Genomic DNA, 18,470 nt, shown 5'->3' on the forward strand with positions numbered 1-18,470 from the left:
ACATGTATAAGATGATACACGTGCAAGTTACACGTGTAACTTATAGATGGTTATAAATTACACATGTATCTGTGGTATTTAGGTGCTAACACACTGGCTTTGTGTCCGACGCCTAACATTTAAGTACATATTTAAGCTGTTACACTAGCATATCCTGTAAAAAAAGTAAGTGCCTACCTTCGTTTACAGAATAGATTCCAATCAGGCACCCAGTTATAGAATTGCCCTTCATGTGTCTTAGTTATTTTTTTGATCTCTGATAATAGTTATTTTGAGTCTCAAGACAACTTTTTTTTTTAAATAATCTTTTAGTTCAGAACCCCTTTTCTGTCCTGGACTGAGTTATTGAATACTGGTGAAGTGTGGATTCCTATATCAAGTTCCCCCTGTCCAATTATACTAGTCCTGTTTCCTGTGTGCCTTTGCCATCGGGACTCGCGAGACTCACAAGTCCCATGAGAACTGACGGTAAAGGCATGCAGGAAGCAGCACGGGGCCAGGCTGGGGATCAAAAAGATCTGCCCTGCACCGCTGGCTGCGATTTGAGGAGCAGCGATTCCAGTTCATCCAGTGAGGGAGATGATTTTTTAAAACTGTATAGGTTGCCCCAGTTTTACAAGCCGTACCCACTGTGCCGGCTTGCAAAACCCATATATAGGCCGCAGCCTATATATGGGGAAATAGGGTACTCACTGTGCTGTATTGGTGCTTATTGCCTACTTCAGCTTACACTGCAGCTAAAATGTGGAGAAAACCACAGCCTCAAACAAGCATATGAAAGGGCCCACAACACTGCGATCTTTGGGCTGCCAGTCAGACCAAAGTCAGACTGAGACCTTAGACCTCCACAGATCCACTTGTTGCAACGGGGGAAGGGAACACAGCCGGCACATGCTAAAGCCCATCCCAGACAGCCATGAGCCAAATAGCCTGTGCTCAAGCGCCTGATCAATCAGGGGCAAGCCTAGCTTCCAGGGAAATGGACCCCAAGCCCCACAAATGGAAATGCAGGCTGGCTAAACAGGTTCCCTGAAGGGTTGCCCTGTTAGTTGCAGACTGCAGCTGAGTCTGTGTCTTTTCCCAGGCAAAGATGCCCTAGGCTACTGGGGTCCTCTTGAGCACCAAAAGCCTCCAGATTAGATTAAAAACCCCCAAAATAATAAGATACATACTCTGAGCAGATCAGAAAGACATCGTAACTTTCAGAAGGAAAAACTGAAGAGTGTCAGTACAGCCCACCAAGGAAGATGGCAGAACTGAAGAAATTGTAGATGCCTTCTGCACAGCTCCCGGTTAAAGGAGTTAACCCACTTGTATGCCCCATGCACCAGAATTATATTTATCCCTGTGGACAGGTATGTCTGTGTGTTTGTTTGTACTGCATGTATGTACAAGTAGGTTTGTATGTGTACATATGCTAATGTGGGGTCTGGGTAAAACCAGGATTTCCAGGTTTCTCAGATGTCCAGGTTCTAGGGTAGACCACCCTAAGAATGGAATGCTCTTTTATAACAGCAGCAGGCTATCTTTCAGTAGGGAATCCCCATGCTCTTTCACCCGTCTCTGTAAAATCCCGCCCCCTATGCAGTACTTTTGTTCTGTGGGTGGGATTGGCAGAGAAGGACCAATGATGTCAGCATAAGGGCAGGAACTTCCTGCAGAATGATAGAAAATGAGTCAAAACAGTTGGTGCAAGTAACAGACCTAAATGGTAGGCAAGATAGTGGAAACTGCTGCAGGGAGTGATTGGGGGGGGAGATAGTGCTAAGAGTCTAATGACAGAATCAAATTGTTATTAAGTATATACCAAATAAATGCAAAATTAACATAGCATACAATGGAACACTAAATACCGTATTTTCACGCAAATAACGCGCACCCGTATAAAACGCGCACACGGGTATAGCGCGCAGAAATCACGATGATATGTACAAAAACTTTGGTATACCGCGCTCACGGGTATACCGCGCATGCTGCCCGACGCTCCTTTCGCCCGCCCTGACTTTCCGTGCGCTGTCCCGACTCTCCGTTCACCCCCCCTGACTTCCGTGCACTGTCCCCCCTTGAAGGTCTGTCCCCATCCTGAAAGCCTGATGCCCCCCCCCGACGTCCAATACATCCCTCCCCCCGAAGGACCGCCGACTCCCCAACAATATCGGGCCAGGAGGGAGCCCAAATCCTCCTGGCCACGGCGACCCCCTAACCCCACCCCGCACTACATTACGGGCAGGAGGGATCCCAGGCCCTCCTGCCCTCGACGCAAACCCCCCTCCCCCCCAACGACCGCCCCCCCCAAGAACCTCCGACCGCCCCCCAGCCGACCCGCGATCCCCCTGGCGACCCCCACGACCCCCCCACCCCCCTTCCCCGTACCTTTGGTAGTTGGCCGGACAGACGGGAGCCAAACCCGCCTGTCCGGCAGGCAGCCAACGAAGGAATGAGGCCGGATTGGCCCATCCATCCTAAAGCTCCGCCTACTGGTGGGGCCTAAGGCGCGTGGGCCAATCAGAATAGGCCCTGGAGCCTTAGGTCCCACCTGGGGGCGCGGCCTGAGGCACATGGTCGGGTTGGGCCCATGTGCCTCAGGCCGCGCCCCCAGGTGGGACCTAAGGCTCCAGGGCCTATTCTGATTGGCCCACGCGCCTTAGGCCCCACCAGTAGGCGGAGCTTTAGGATGGATGGGCCAATCCGGCCTCATTCCTTCGTTGGCTGCCTGCCAGACAGGCGGGTTTGGCTCCCGTCTGTCCGGCCAACTACCAAAGGTACGGGGAAGGGGGGTGGGGGGGTCGTGGGGGTCGCCAGGGGGATCGCGGGTCGGCTGGGGGGCGGTCGGAGGTTCTTGGGGGGGGGCGGTCGTTGGGGGGGAGGGGGGTTTGCGTCGAGGGCAGGAGGGCCTGGGATCCCTCCTGCCCGTAATGTAGTGCGGGGGGGGGTTAGGGGGTCGCCGTGGCCAGGAGGGTTTGGGCTCCCTTCTGGCCCGATATTGTCGGGAAGTCGGCGGTCCTTCGGGGTGGGGGTGCGAGTGGTCCTGCCGGGGGGGGGGGATGTATCGGACGTCGGGGAGTCGGCCGGGCAAGAGGGCTTGGGCTCCCTCTTGCTCCGATCGTGGATGCGGGTGCGGGTGGGAGCGCGTGCGAGCGGTCGTTCGGGGTGGGGGTGCGAGCGGTCCTGCTGGGGGGGGGTGAGTCGGGCGGGGTGGGAACTATGTTTTAAAACTTTTGTATACCGCGCTCACGCATATAACACGCGAGGGGTATGCGCGGTAGGTAAAAACGCGTATAACGCGCGCGTTATATGCGTGAAAATACGGTACTTTGTTTTGTAAGTTAGTTGTTCTTCATGGTGCACAAGTAAACTTATCTCACTCAGTTTGCTAACAGATGCCATATATAATCAAAAAACTAAAGATCACACAGCAGACCCTTAATATTCATGGGGGTTAGGGGCAGAGCTGGCCCATGAATATTGAAATATCGTGGATAACTTTCAGGGCTTTCTCTGACCCATCCCCGCCTTCCTCTTGCGTCCCGGAACTTCCCCAGACCTTACCTGGCGGTCTAGTGGCAACACAGGGCAGGATCAATCGTCCTACGCTCCTGCCCCGTGCAGAGCAGTCATCAAAATGGCTGCCATGAGTTCCCGTCACCAATAGACCACCAGGTAAGGTCTGGGGAAGGTCCAGGATGCATTTCTTTTTAAAAAAAAAACCCAAAACCGCAGATTCGTTAGGGGTACTGTATAGCTTCTTTATTCTTATACACACAACAAGACATTAATTCCAAGTCAAGATTTTATAGCATTAATTGGCCAGGATAAGGCAAAATCTCTTATACATTTTTTTTAAACAGTTTTGATGTAATGTTTTTAACATTATTCACTACAAAACCATTTTGCTCTTTCCTCAGCTGAGGTATACATCACACTCCTTCAGGAGATCCTCCTTTTCTTGGAAGTAATTCCGGAACCACTCAATGTGATCAGTTTTCTGCTTAACTGTTAGATATGGGTTTTTGGAAAGTCCACATATCACCAGTTCCATGAAATGATGAACTGGTCCTTGTTTTGGAAAGTTTTCCAGGTGTTTATCAAGGAAGACATGCTCATGAAATTCAACATTCTGTTCCTCCTCAAGACCTACAAGAAAGAATTATAAAATCCTTAAGTTGAAAAATCAACACTACTATCTGGGAGAAATTTTGCATCACTTTCACATAACTACATAATCAAGATATCCTTTCAATGCAAAATATTTATATTGATCCTCAAATTCCCCTGTTGTTGCACATATGTCACACTGAATGGTTTCCGATCTTTAAATAAAAATTAATCTTAGACAAAGTGAACTTGAGTACACATATAACTCATGAAGGAACAAAGTTATCCAAATCAATATCACTCAGGTGAATAACTGCCTCCTTAGATAATCAATTGACCAAATTTAATTTAAAATTAGGTTTAGCTGACTAAAACAGACAACTTAAAACAGTGGTAAATCTTCCCAGAAATGGTCAGCCTGCCAATATTACTCAAGAAGTATAGCAAAAACTCAGCTGGGAAGTCAAATAACATTCCAGAAGAATATCAAAGGACTGCATGCTGCTTTAGCCTCGGCTAAGGTCAGTGTTTATGACTACACAATAAGAGAGTGGACAAAACTGGATTCATGTCTTCATGTCACAGTAGTACAGTAGAAACTATTGCTATTCAAGAGTAAGATCAATATTCTTACATTTGCAAAAAAACACCTGGATGATCCCCAAGACTTTGGGATAATGTTCTAAGGACAGAATGAAAAGTGGAACTCTTTGGACAACACAAGTTCTGGCATAAAGCAAAAGCATGTCTGGCATAAAGCAAATGCAGCATTCCAAGGTAACTACACCATACTAACAGTCAAATTAGGTGGTGATAGTGTGATGGTGTGGAGATGCATTGCTGTCTCAGGGCCTGCCATTACTGAAGGAACCGTGAATTCTGTGCAGTACTAGAAAATTCTTAAGGAGAACATTCTGTCCTCTGTCCATGAGCTAAAGTTAAAAGTGTAATTGGGTGATCCAAAACACATAAGCAAGTCTATGTCTATGTCTGAATGCCTGAGGAAAACCAAAATCCAAGTTTTGGATTGGCCTAGTTAAAGTCCTGACTTGAACCCAAAGGATATGTTGTAGCAGGAACTGAAATGAGCAAGTCATGCATGAAAACTTACCAATAGGTTCAAATTAAAGCAATTCATCAAAAAAGTAGACTAAGACTCTTTAAAAAGTGATGTGAAAGAATGATGTCAAATTTTAAGAACTACAAAATGAGACCTGCTCTATGTTCTCCAGGCACTTGTAGGGAATAGGGCTGACTAAACCATTTAAGCAAATATTCCTAAAGTGTTTAAATACAGAGTGTTACATCAGTAAGTGGAAACTCGTGTGAAAGATTTTGTACGAGTTCACCAGGGTTCAATACCGCCAAAAAGCACTGGCGTGCCTAGCAGATATCACCCACTCACATAATTTTAAAACACTCTGTAAGCTAATCTAAAAATCTGTCATTCATAAGTTCTTTTTGACTACTTTTTTCTATTCTTTTTGAACTATATTTAATTGCAAATGCTATCAGTCATCCAAAGCCCTGATGTCTAAATAATCTAAAATAAGAATTTAAAGTACAAAATTCAATAGCACTTCTAAATGGTGTTCAATCTAAAGCTCCTGAATTATTAGGTCTTGTCAATTTTAGACCTTCAATAGGATGGCTAAAAAACAGGAACTTATCTCAGTCTGCAAACCGCTGTTTGTTTGTTTTTCATAAGGGGTGCCAGCTGTCAAATGTAGGGGTAAAGTATTTTTTTTACATGGGTGGTAGGGGTGTTGGATAACTTTGTTCCTTAAATAAATGAAGTAATAATTTAACAACTTTGAGTTATGTATTTACTCAGGTTCCCTTTGTCTAACATTACATTATGTTCAAAGATCAGAAACCATCCAAAGTGACCTATATCCAATAATGGGGAAATCAAGGAGGGGATGGACTTTTTCACATCAATGGGACAAGTACTAGGATCTCTAAGGGAGAGGAAAGGATAGCTGATGGCATGAATGGGCAGACTGGATAGGCCATATGATCTCTATCGGCCTTCATCTGTCTATGTTTCTATGTAATAGCTAATTAGATCTGCTAACCTTTTCAGAAATTAAACACTAACTCTGTCCTCCTCAACCCTCATGTCTCTTTGATCTATATGAGGAATATTTTTATAGATTTTTTGCATGTAAAGAGCTTTTATTAAATTATCCCGGGTGTTAGGTGCATAAAAATATAGGTAAACACATTGACTACAGTGGCACTGGTAGGACCATTTTTGTAATGGTTTATACTTAAGTAGAGTAGGTTTGAAGAAGTAGTAATAGTCTATCTATATGAAACTGAAATGGGTTTTGTATATTATGTTAATATATAGGGAGTTCCTTCATAAAGTGACAGCGAAACATGTTGGACTCCACATCTCCCAAGTCGTAATTAAGGAATCTATAAAGCTAAGTAAAAGTTTCAAAAAAAATACTTCTTTCTAGATATTTAATGAAATAAGTTATTATTAAAAATATGGCAATTTTATAAAAAGCCAGTGAAGATTTATCACCCAAATTCCCAGCGAAGAATTTGATGTAGCAGAGGAGGGGGTGTAACTGAGCCTTTTTTGATAAAATTAAAGTTTCTAAACCATTACAAGCACATAATACTGCTCACAGAAATTCTGGAAGGTGTAAACATATAAGTGGCACATATATTTATGCAATCTACCTATAGGTATATTCTGGGGCAGAGTTTGGATGGAATCATGATTTACACCTACATTTGATAAATTACGCAAGAATATGCATACTTTACACGCTAACACTCACATCTGTGCCCAAGCAGGGGTAAATGCCTGTGGCTTCAATCTACCTGCTGTTTCTGCCATTCTACTCCTAGTATTTTCGGAAGACACATAGAAGGGTATTTTCGATATACACTTCTACCTCTTTATTTGCGGTTTCAGCATTCGCAGTTTCGATTATTTGCGGTTTTTAGTTTGCTGGCTCCTCCCCCCACCCCCAATTACATCAGTTTGCATAGAGAAATCGCTGATTCCAAGCGTTTACAGAGAAAATCGCTGATTCCCAGCACTTTCTTCAGTGTTTTGCCTCTCCTTCAGGAACAGGCCAGGTCTCCCACCATGTTATTCGCGGTTTCACCATATTCACAATGGTTTTTAATAGAAAACAGCGAACATATGAAAAAGTTATTCACGGTTTTTCTGTATTCGCGGGTCTGTTAATCCCCTATTACAGCGAATATGGAGGGAGAAGTATAACGTCTGTCCGAATAGAGACATTTTTTTTAAAAATCCATCTAGCTCACAGCCATAATCAAACCAGAAAAACACTGAGCTAGACGTTTTCATGTTCAACACATCCATCTTTAAGTATCATTTTCAGGGGGGAGTACCTCCTCAGGGAGAAATGAAACAAACCATAGAGATGCATATCTAGAAATATTCCTAGTAAACTGGCCACACAGACATCCCAGAACTATATTTGTATTGAAATTTACGAGTTAAAGTGGGAAATGAACCTGGATTCCGTTGTTCACTGTCCACTGCACTGCCCACTAGGCTACTCCATCACTTGCTTGTTGCTTTCTTAGAAATGGCTATAATATCTGGAGCTGTCATTAAGTCTAGTATGCATTGTCACATCTTTGGGGGTGGGGGGTAGGAGGAAGGGGTCAGTGATCACTAGGGAATTAAGAGGGGGTCATGCTTTGATCCCTCTAGTGGTCAGCTAGTGCACCTTTTTTGAGTTAGAAATGACTGAAACTGTTCTAGATAGAAAAATATTTCTTTTTTGCCCTGAACTTTTTTTATTCCATTATCGCTAAAAATACATCCAGATTTTAAGCCCATCCACAACGTCTCCAACATGCCACTTGCAATTTAGACGAACTGCAGAGTAAAATGTCACAATTTTGAGTTTCAAAAATTGTGACTTAAGACGTTTGTGAGATAAACATCCATCTGCCATTTTGTATTGCTTTTGAGATGCTTTTTTCTCTTTTGAAAATAAGCACCATAGGTGCACCTATGTATCTTTCTAAAATAAGTTAGAAATAGGTGCCTTGATTTCTCTCAACCTAGACAACCTATTATAAAATTACCCCATGGTGTTTGCAAAACATTAAGCAAAGTATAATGCAGAAGTTTACGTTCAACATTGGGCCGTAAGTTAGAGGTATTAAAACTAACAAACAGCTGTTCATAAGAAATGCTACTCAATATGAGCTTTCCCTACATATTTGTGCTTAGTGATTATCAGCTCTAGGTGTTATGCACGGGTGGTGTATTTCATAGAAACATGACGGCAGATAAAGGCCAAATGGCTCATCCAGTCTGCCCATCTGCAGCATCCACTATTCTCCACTATTTTTCCTACTGGCCATTCCTTTCCCTATGCACCAATGCATCCTTCTAGCTTTCGCTGTCACCTTTTCAATCTGCTTAGCCAACTTAAGATCATCACATGCGATCACACACAAATCCCGCTTCTCTTTTGTGGATAAAAGTTCTTCAGCCCCTAAACTGTACCGTTCCCTTGGGTTTCTGGAGCCCAAATGCATGTCCTTACATTTCTTAGCATTAAATCTTAGCTGCCAAATTTCAGACCATTCCTCAAGCTTCGCTAGGTCCTTCCTCATGTTTTCCACACCATCAGGGCTGCCCTATCGCTTACAAAAATATTATTAAAAAAAAAAAAAAAACCAGGCCCAAGAACTGAATCTTGAAGCATACCACTAGTAACATCACTTTCCTCAGAGCCATCTTCATTGACCACAACCCTCTGTAACCTTCCACTTAACCAGTTTTTGATCCAGATCGTCTCTTTGGGGTCCAGACCCAGGGCACTCAGTTTATTTATTACACACCTGTGTGTAACACTATCAAAGACTTTGCTAAAATCTAAATACTCCACATCTAGTGTTCGTCCTCTATCCAAGTCTCTGGTCACCCAGACAAAGAAATTGATCAGATTTATGTGGCAAGACCTGCTTCTAGTGAATCCATGTTGTTTTGGGTCTTGTAATCCACTGGATTACAGAAATTGCACTATTCTGTTTTAAAAGCATTTCCATTAATTTATTTACCACAGAAGTCAGAATTACCAACCTATAGTTCCCTATCTCTTTCTTTCTTCCACTTTTGTGGAGAGGACCACATCTGCTCTTCTCCAATCCTCCAGTACCACTTACGACTCTAGGCTAAGCATTGAAAATTATTGCAGAATAATTCTGTATGACTTCTAAATTGGTTGTGGCCTCAATTCAATTCTACGATATAGCAATGTTACTTACCGTAACAGTTGTTATCCAGGGACAGCAGGCAGCTATTCTCACTAGTGGGTGATGTCATCCGACAGAGCCCCGATACGGACATCTTGAAAGCATGTCTTGCTTGAAGAAACTTAGAAGTTTCGAGATGCCCGCACCGCGCATGCGCCAGTGCCTTCCCGCCCGATGTACCGGGCGTGTCTCCTCAGTTCAGGTAGCTAGCCTGAGAAGCCAACCCAGGGGAGGTGGGTGGGACGTGAGAATAGCTGCCTGCTGTCCCTGGATAACAACTGTTACGGTAAGTAACATTGCTTTATCCCAGGACAAGCAGGCAGGTATTCTCACTAGTGGGTGACCTCCAAGCTAACCCCAATGGGATGGTGGGAGAGTTGGCAATTTCAAGAGAACAAATTTTGTAACACTGTTTGGCCAAACTGTCCATCCCGTCTGGAAAAAGTATCCAGACAATAATGAGAGGTGAATGTATGAACCGAGGACCAAGTGGCAGCCTTACAAATCTCCTCAATCGGTGTCGATCTGAGGAAGGCTACAGAGGCTGCCATTGCTCTGACCTTATGGGCTGTGACCTTACAGGGAAGGGATAATCCAGCCTGGGCATAGCAGGAAGAGATACAAGCCGCCATCCAGTTAGAGATGGTGCGCTTCGATACAGGTCGTCTCAACTTGTTTGGATCAAAGGAGACGAAAAGTTGAGGAGCAGTTCTGTGAGGCTTTGTGCGATCCAAGTAGAAAGCTAAAGCACGTTTACAGTCCAGAGTGTGCAAAGCAGCTTCCCCAGGATGAGAATGAGGCTTTGGAAAGAACACTGGAAGCACGATGGATTGGTTGATGTGAAATTCAGAGACCACTTTAGGCAGGAATTTCGGATGAGTACGAAGAACCACCTTGTCATGATGGAATACAGTGAACGGTGGATCCGCCACTAGGGCCTGAAGCTCACTGACCCGGCGAGCAGACGTGAGGGCCACCAGAAAAACCACCTTCCAGGTGAGATACTTAAGTGGAGCCTTGTTGAGAGGTTCAAACGGAGGCTTCATGAGATGAGACAGGACAATATTGAGATCCCAAACCACAGGAGGAGGTTTGATAGGAGGGTTGACATGAAAAAGACCTTTCATAAATCTGGAAACCACAGGATGAGCAGACAAAGGTTTCCCCTGCAGAGGCTGATGGAAAGCCGCAATAGCACTCAGGTGGACTCGTATGGAGGTAGATTTGAGACCAGACTGAGATAGGTGTAGAAGGTAGTCCAATCCAGAAGAAAGGGAAGCTCGCTGAGGTTCCGTGGCATTGGAAATACACCAGGAGGAGAATCTAGTCCATTTTTGGGAGTAGTATTGTCGAGTAGCAGGCTTCCTGGAAGCCTCCAAGACCTCCCTCACTGCTTGAGAAAACTGGTGAGGAGTTATGTTGAAAGGAACCAAGCTGTCAGGTGGAGGGACTGCAGATTGGGATGAAGTAGTGAACCTTGATGTTGAGTGAGTAGTGAAGGAAACACTGGAAGAAGTATTGGCTCCCTGCTGCTGAGTTGAAGTAGAAGGGAGAACCAAGGTTGTCTGGGCCACCGAGGAGCAATTAGAATCATGGTGGCATGGTCTGATCTCAACTTGACCAGAGTCTTTTGAATGAGAGGAAAAGGAGGAAACGCATATAGGAAGCGATTCCCCCAACCCAGTAGAAAAGCGTCTGCCTCGAGGCGGAGAGGAGTGAAGATCCTGGAGCAAAACTGAGGCAGCTTGAAGTTGTGGGGGGCTGCAAAGAGGTCTATCTGAGGCGTCCCCCACTGTGCAAATATCTGATGAAGGGGCTTGGAATGGAGAGTCCATTCGTGAGGCTGGAGAAGACGACTCAATTTGTCTGCCAAGACATTGTCTTTCCCCTGAATGTAGACAGCCCTGAGGAAGGTGTTGTGGCGGACCGCCCAATCCCAGACTCGAAGAGCTTCCTGGCAAAGAGGGGCCGAGCCCGTGCCCCCTTGTTTGTTGACATAATACATGGCGACCTGATTGTCGGTGCGAATTAGGACCACCATGTCGTGAAGCAGATGTTGGAAAGCTTGAAGAGCATTGAAGATGGCTCTGAGCTCCAGAAGATTGATTTGATGGAGTCGTTCCGCACTGGTCCAGAACCCCTGAGTGCGAAGACCATCCAGATGAGCTCCCCATGCATAGTTCGATGAATCGGTGGTGAGAACCTTCTGGTGGGGAGGAGAGTGAAACAGTAAACCTCTGGATAGATTCGAAGAGGTCATCCACCAGAGAAGAGACTGCCGTAGAGCAGGAGTGACTACAATGTGGCGGGACAACGGGTCGGACACCTGAGTCCACTGAGATGCCAAGGTCCATTGAGGAATTCTGAGATGTAGTCTGGCAAAAGGCGTCACATGAACTGTGGATGCCATGTGACCCAAGAGGACCATCATGTGTCTCGCTGAGATGGACGGGCGAGAAGACACCGACTGGAAGAGTAGAAGAAGAGCATCCATGCGCTGAGGAGGAAGGAACGCTCGAAGTTGGATGGTATCCAGGACCGCCCCGATAAAGGGGAGAGTCTGGGTGGGCTGAAGATGTGACTTGGGAAAGTTGATCTCGAAGCCCAAGTTCTGCAGAAAACAAATCGTAGTCAAGGTCGCCGAAATGACCTCTGGAGCTGACGGGGCCTTGATGAGCCAGTCGTCGAGGTATGGAAACACCTGGAGACCCATGTTCCGGAGTGCAGCGGCCACCACCACCAGACACTTCGTGAAGACTCTGGGCGAAGAGGAAAGGCCGAATGGAAGCACTCGATACTGCAGATGTAGATGTCCCACCTGAAATCTGAGGAACTTGCGGGAGGCCGGATGAATCGGGATGTGAGTGTAGGCCTCCTTGAGGTCCAGAGAGCATAACCAATCGTTCTGCTCGAGGAGGGGATAGAGAGAGGCAAGGGTCAGCATACGGAACCGCTCCTTGAACAAAAACTTGTTGAGGACTCGAAGGTCCAAAATGGGCCGCAGATCGCCCGTCTTCTTCGGAACCAGGAAATACCGGGAGTAAAACCCTTGGTTCTGCTGATCTAACGGGACCGGCTCGACGGCCCGAAGCCGAAGCAAAGCCTGAGCCTCCTGGAGAAGAAGAGCGGTCTGCGTTAAGTTGGAAGGATACTCTCTTGGAGGGTGGTCCGGGGGGACCCGTTGGAAATGAAGAGAGTATCCCTCTCTTACGATGGTAAGGACCCAAAGGTCTGTAGTGATTGACTCCCATCGATGACAAAATTGATGGAGACGACCCCCTATGGGAAAAACAGGGGAAGACAGAACGTCGGTTATGCTCCCTGGAAGAGAGTCAAAAAGGCTGAGTAGCCTTGGGTGCAGCCGGCATCTGAGGCTTCTGCTGAGTCTTCTGCGGAGGCTGTCTCTTCGCAGGCTGTCTCGCAGGAGGAGTCTGCCTCGGTTGATAACGCCGCTGGTAAATTTGAGGCGGTCTAGAGGGACGAGACTGCTGAGGCTTCGGTTTAGGACGCAGAATAGACTGAAAAGACTTTTCATGGTCCGACAGCTTTTTAGTAACAGTTTCTATAGACTCATCAAACAGATCCGCTCCTGCACAAGGTACATTTGCAAGTCTGTCTTGGAGGTTCGGATCCATATCGATGGTTCGAAGACACGCCAGGCGACGCATGGCGACCGAACATGCCGCAGCTCGAGCCGAGAGCTCGAAGGCATCGTAGGAGGATTGCATCAGTTGAAGACGTAACTGGGACAGGGTCGCCACCACCTCTTCAAACTGGAAACGAGCCTGAGCATCGATGAAAGGAATGAACTTGCGGAGCACCGGCAAGAAGAAATCCAAGTATGAAGAGAAGAAAAAGTTGTAATTGAGCACTCGAGTCGCCATCATCGAGTTTTGATAGATACGTCTACCAAACTTATCCATCGTTCTCCCCTCCCTGCCCGGAGGCACGGAAGCGTAGACTTGGGAGGGATGAGAACGCTTGAGAGAGGACTCGACTAGAAGGGACTGATGAGAAAGTTGAGCTCCCTCAAATCCCTTGTGGTGAACGATGCGGTATCGAGCATCCAGTTTACTGGGAACTGCAGGCAGGGAATACGGTGTCTCAAAACAGCGCATGAAAGTCTGGTCCAGCAGCTTATGCAGAGGAAGCCGAAGTGTCTCCGCCGGAGGGTGAGGCAAATGCATGGTGTCCAAATACTCTTTAGAATATTTGGACCCAGTGTCCAAAGTCATCCGCCATCTGTCGGAGAAAGGATGAGAAAGACAGTTGGTCTGCCAAGGCCGGCCGACGAGACGGACTAGAAGAAGTGGAAGCCTCCGGGTCCAGGGAGAGCTGAGATCGGCATGGAGAATAGGAGGTAGATGGTTCCTCGTACTCTGGTCCCTCCGGCTGGGACACATCCGACGAGGAGTACCCCAAACGCTGCATCTTTTTCTGCGGAGACACCTCCGAATGACGTGAGGAGTGCCGAGAAGAGTGCCGAGATCGATGCCCCTCCCGGTGACGGGACGGAGAACGAGATCTTCTATGCATCGATTGATCCTTCGAAGCCTCAAAGGAATGTATAGGGCTCAATGCAGTGGATCGCAGAGGTGGCAGGGATGCGGATTCACGCAGCGCCACCCATGTCTGGTATGGAGTGCGGAAGAACTCCTCCTGCGATGCAGTATGCCCAGGACTATGATTATCAGGAGCCGCCCTAGCACCCTGTTGTCGTGGAGGTGTGATGGGCTCCAAAGGCGGCATCTCAGGAAGGGAAGCCCTCCTGGAGGATTCCGCCGCCCTCCGCCGATCCCCCTCGTCGAGCAGAGAGATCGAACGACGAGGAGGAGGGGGAGGGGGCGGACCGCCCCCTGAAACCGGGGTCGGAATCTCACCCTGAATGTTGGCGATAAGCCGGGGTCCCATAGTTTGCATAAGCTCGACAAACTGAGCTTCTAGCAGGGATCGAAGCGAAGCCGATATGGAGGGATCCGCACCGAAAGGGGGTCCTCCTGCACGGTCTTCGCGTTCCTTCGTGGCCAAGTGCTTCTGCTTGCTAGCTTTAGGCACTTTGATGACCACGGGAGGGACAGTGGAAGGCGGTACCTGAACCGAGGAGACGGAGGCAGGCGCCGATGCTGAACTCGAAGCTGAAGCCGGGGCAAACGATGCGGGCTTCACGATGCTCGATGCAGGAGTCGCAGATGTAGGTTTCAAATGGACCGGCGAAACCTCAACAGCCGCAGCAGCAGAGATGTCTTTGGCAGTCTCCATCTTGAACATCGACTCCCAGAGCAAGCAGCGCCGCTTAAACGAGCGCGCAGTGAGCGTGGAACAAGGCCGGCACGATTTCGGAACGTGTTCCGGACCAAGACACTGAAGGCAGCGTCGGTGCGGGTCCGTGAGCGAAATCGCACGCTGGCACTTGCTGCACTTTTTAAAGCCGGTGATTGGTCGGGACATAGGCCGGAAAATCGACGCTGCAAGGTCGAAGGCGCTAGGCCGCAGCCACGAGGCCGGCCCGGCCGAACCGCCGGAAGAAATAATTTTTAACTTTTTTTTTTTTTTAAATAAAATAAAAGTGAAATAAGTTTAAAGAAATAAACAAAAACGCGGGTTAAAGGCAAAAAAAAACTGAAATTCAGTCAGCGCAGAATGAAGACAAACTTCTCAGCTCCGCGGAAAGAAAAGAACTGAGGAGACACGCCCGGTACATCGGGCGGGAAGGCACTGGCGCATGCGCGGTGCGGGCATCTCGAAACTTCTAAGTTTCTTCAAGCAAGACATGCTTTCAAGATGTCCGTATCGGGGCTCTGTCGGATGACATCACCCACTAGTGAGAATACCTGCCTGCTTGTCCTGGGATAATGTACTGGTTCATATGCCTTCTCTTTGTTATTGTTTAAAATTTCAATAAAAAGATTTACAAATGAAAATGAAATGAAAAGGTCAGCCAGTGGAGCCGCCAGAACTTCCCTTAGTTCCTTCAGTATCCTCGTACGTTCACCATCCAGCGCCATCACTTTATCCACCTTTAGTTTACTGAGTTCCTCATAAACACAATTCTCTGAAAATTGATTCGGGTCTACCACACCTCCAGCCCTATTTGTTTTTGTTTTCTACAGTCCCACTCCTGGCACTTCAGCTTTTGAATGTTGTATTTCAGATAGTCTAAGAGTCATCTTTTTCCTGGGGTAATGATTTTCCCAGATAGGAGAGGCTCTGGTCATGATAGGACAAGATTCAGGCTATGCAAACTTTTTAAATTCATTTTTTTCTGACAGCCCACCACAGGCATTGCATGAAAAGTTTTCAGTGTGTGTTTCTTGTGTACTATTACAGGGGGGAGGGAGGAGGGGGAAGCACTCGGTTATAAGCTGAATTCATAGCTTATACATGCACTAATAAATAAATCACAAGCATTACTTTTTACTATGACAACGGTAGCACTAATGGATTTTCTTACCAGAAAGCCAGCTCATATTTCTGGGAAAAACTGCTTTCGTTTAGCATTTTGTATGTATGCTTTAAAAAGTTTAAAATAGCCAGAGCGATTACCTGCCAGACCTGTCACTGGCACACTTACAGAATAAGCAAATCTGTTTGCATACTCTTCTGCAACCTATATCAGTATAAGAAAAGAAATCGTTCTGAAAACCCTGGAACAAAACTGTCATAGCCATGGTTTATTTTAATACTGCACAGAAATTGCAGACAGAGGCTAAGATGTGCTCCAAAAATGCCAGGTCACTGAAAGCAGCTGGCATGGAGAATCTCAAGAGCCAACGCTGCCAGCCATGTTCTTCTGTAGCTGGTTCACCACAGGAGAGTATGTGTGATGCTTCTGTTACAGTAAATTCAGAGTTGCCATGGTTTCTTTCCTGTTTTTCCTGCAGACCAGTAAATGGCTGATGGAGCTGGAAATGACACCCCTCCTTTTCCTATGTTGCACCATTTTATATTTATGAGGTCCATAGTGAGCAAGGGTCACAGATGCCTCCTTTAAATTGGACACACCAGATGTTTCCCAACTCAGTCTCCAAAATGAAAAATAAACCTGTTTTCTTGCAATGACTATACTCAGCTGGTTCTGGAAACTAAATCTACCTTCTGAACCCAGGTGTTTCTGTACAGTGCAAAACACTCCCCATTCAATTGTCTAGTTCACAATTTTGTAAAAGCTTCCAACTGAGGCTGCTATTTCTCCACAATGAAACCCTATACTCTGAGTTTGTAAAACCAGCAAACGAAGGCTGAATGATTTGCTACAGCAAAAGTAGACAGGCTCATGTTGTACTATAATACAGGGCTAATTCCCTATGTGCATCAAACTGCCCAAGCCCAGACCACAGCTGTATCCTCTACCAAACAGGTATCTTCCCTTTTTAACTTCTGCCTCAGTATTATCATTTTTATTTACATTTCCTAATACAGTAGAATCTCAATTATTTGGCACCCATGGGGATTGGTGAATGCCGAATAGCTGTTTTTCTGGTTGATTGAGAATGTGTTAGAAACCTTGTCTGACACAGATTTATTTATTTTATTTATTTATAATCCACTTAAAAACCTTAAGCAGCTCAATTCCCCCCTCCCAACCCGAAGCACCAGCATGGCAGCAGTCTTGAGCCACAAAGACCCCTCCCTCCCTTAAGCTCCAAAGCAGAAGCAGGCGGTGGTCATGACCCTCAAACCCCCTCCTTCCCCTCCCTCCCTTGCTTACCCAAAGCAGCAGTCGGTCAACAGGAGGCAGAGCTCAAAACAGACTGCTCGTGGCCAACCCTGGCAGGGCCTTTCCTCTGAAGCATCAGAAGTTACCGGGTTTGGATATTCGAACCATAGTCTGAACTGTCGGCTGGACCATGGACGCTCTTCTAGTCTCCCAGCTGGAGAATCAACAAAGAGATCTGTTGGAGGTATATTGTGTCCCTCCTGAACAAGATCTAGTACCAATGGTCTAACAGCCGACAGCCTCCATCCTATCTGTGGCTACTATCTAGAAGTAATAGTGTTTTCTTGGGGGTCCACACCAGCTCAAGAATCAGAGGCTTGAGATCGTTTGGTACTACTAAAACCTCTGGCTGGATCCCTGAAAAGATCTTTGTGCAGAGGAACCTCTGTAGCATTGATGAGAACACTGTGAGCCTTAAAAATTACCCCCATTGGCCCCTCTGTGGGCACGCTGTCTGGCAAAGCCTTAGGGTGGTGATCTGTCATGCTGGCCATAAGGTTATCCAGTCCTTTACCAAAGAGCATCTGCCCTTTAAAAGGAAGCCTGCTCACAGTAGCTTTGAAGTCTGAATCTTCTGTCCATTGCCTTATCCAGAGCATTCTGCGGGCCGAAACAGCATAAGCTGAAACTTTGCTCATCACTGTGGTGATATCTGCCACATGGTCTATCCCAGTGTTCTTCAACCTTTTTATACCTATGGACCGGCGGAAATAAAATAATTATTTCGTGGACCGGCAAACTACTAAGACTGAAATTAAAAAAACAAAAAACAAACATCGCCGCCCCGTCCCCGCGAGCTCGGTCCCACAAACTATCTGATCCCATCCGCACAAGCCTCAAATAGTTATGATTTTATATTGAACATATTTTATTAAAGTATAAAAAGAAACAATATTCTGTACAATTGTCATTTTATAAATACAAATAATACAGGGCAAGGATCAACAAAACCCCCGTCTCCCCTCCCCTTCACATATATACCCTCTACTATCAAGAAAACTGAATAAGCCAAATTATTACATAATGCTACACAAATACCATGCTAACAGAATACTGCAGTGTTAGGGGGAGTGCAACTAGGGCAACTGCCCCCTGGTCAGAGAGAGCCCTAAGCCAGTGGAAGCTAAAGAAGCACTCCCGGGCTTTGCACTCCCCAGTTATGTCTAACATCAGCTCTAGCAGGATACATATTTCAAATCTGATATATTCTAATCAAAAGATAGAAATAAAATTATTTTGTTCTACCTTTTGTCGTCTCTGGTTTCTGCTTTCATCGTCTTTTCACTCTCTTCCATCCAGCGCCTGCCCCTTCCATCCACTGTCTGCCCTCTCTCCCTTCCATATGGTAAATGCCTTCTTCCCCTTTCCATCCAGCCTGTGCCCCCTC

General features: G+C 46.4%; 1 protein-coding gene across 3 annotated transcripts in view; it reads right to left on the reverse strand.

The window, feature by feature from the left end:
- Positions 1-3,725: 3,725 nt before the first annotated feature.
- The window catches only part of MRPS31 (mitochondrial ribosomal protein S31), a 120,207-nt gene continuing 105,462 nt past the window's right edge, over positions 3,726-18,470 (reverse strand). For 2 of the 3 annotated variants that reach the window (XM_033950399.1, XM_033950397.1), the window contains 2 exons: positions 17,635-17,777; positions 3,726-4,134 (listed from right to left, as the gene is read on the reverse strand). In XM_033950399.1, the coding sequence (XP_033806290.1) occupies positions 4,027-4,134; positions 17,635-17,777 (251 nt within the window). In that variant the 3' untranslated portion in view covers positions 3,726-4,026. The remainder of the gene's footprint in view (positions 4,135-17,634; positions 17,778-18,470) is intronic. The other variant, XM_033950398.1, reaches the window with a different exon arrangement.

Source organism: Geotrypetes seraphini, chromosome 6 (genome assembly GCF_902459505.1).
Source record: "Geotrypetes seraphini chromosome 6, aGeoSer1.1, whole genome shotgun sequence".
NCBI classification, from domain to species: Eukaryota; Metazoa; Chordata; class Amphibia; order Gymnophiona; family Dermophiidae; genus Geotrypetes; species Geotrypetes seraphini.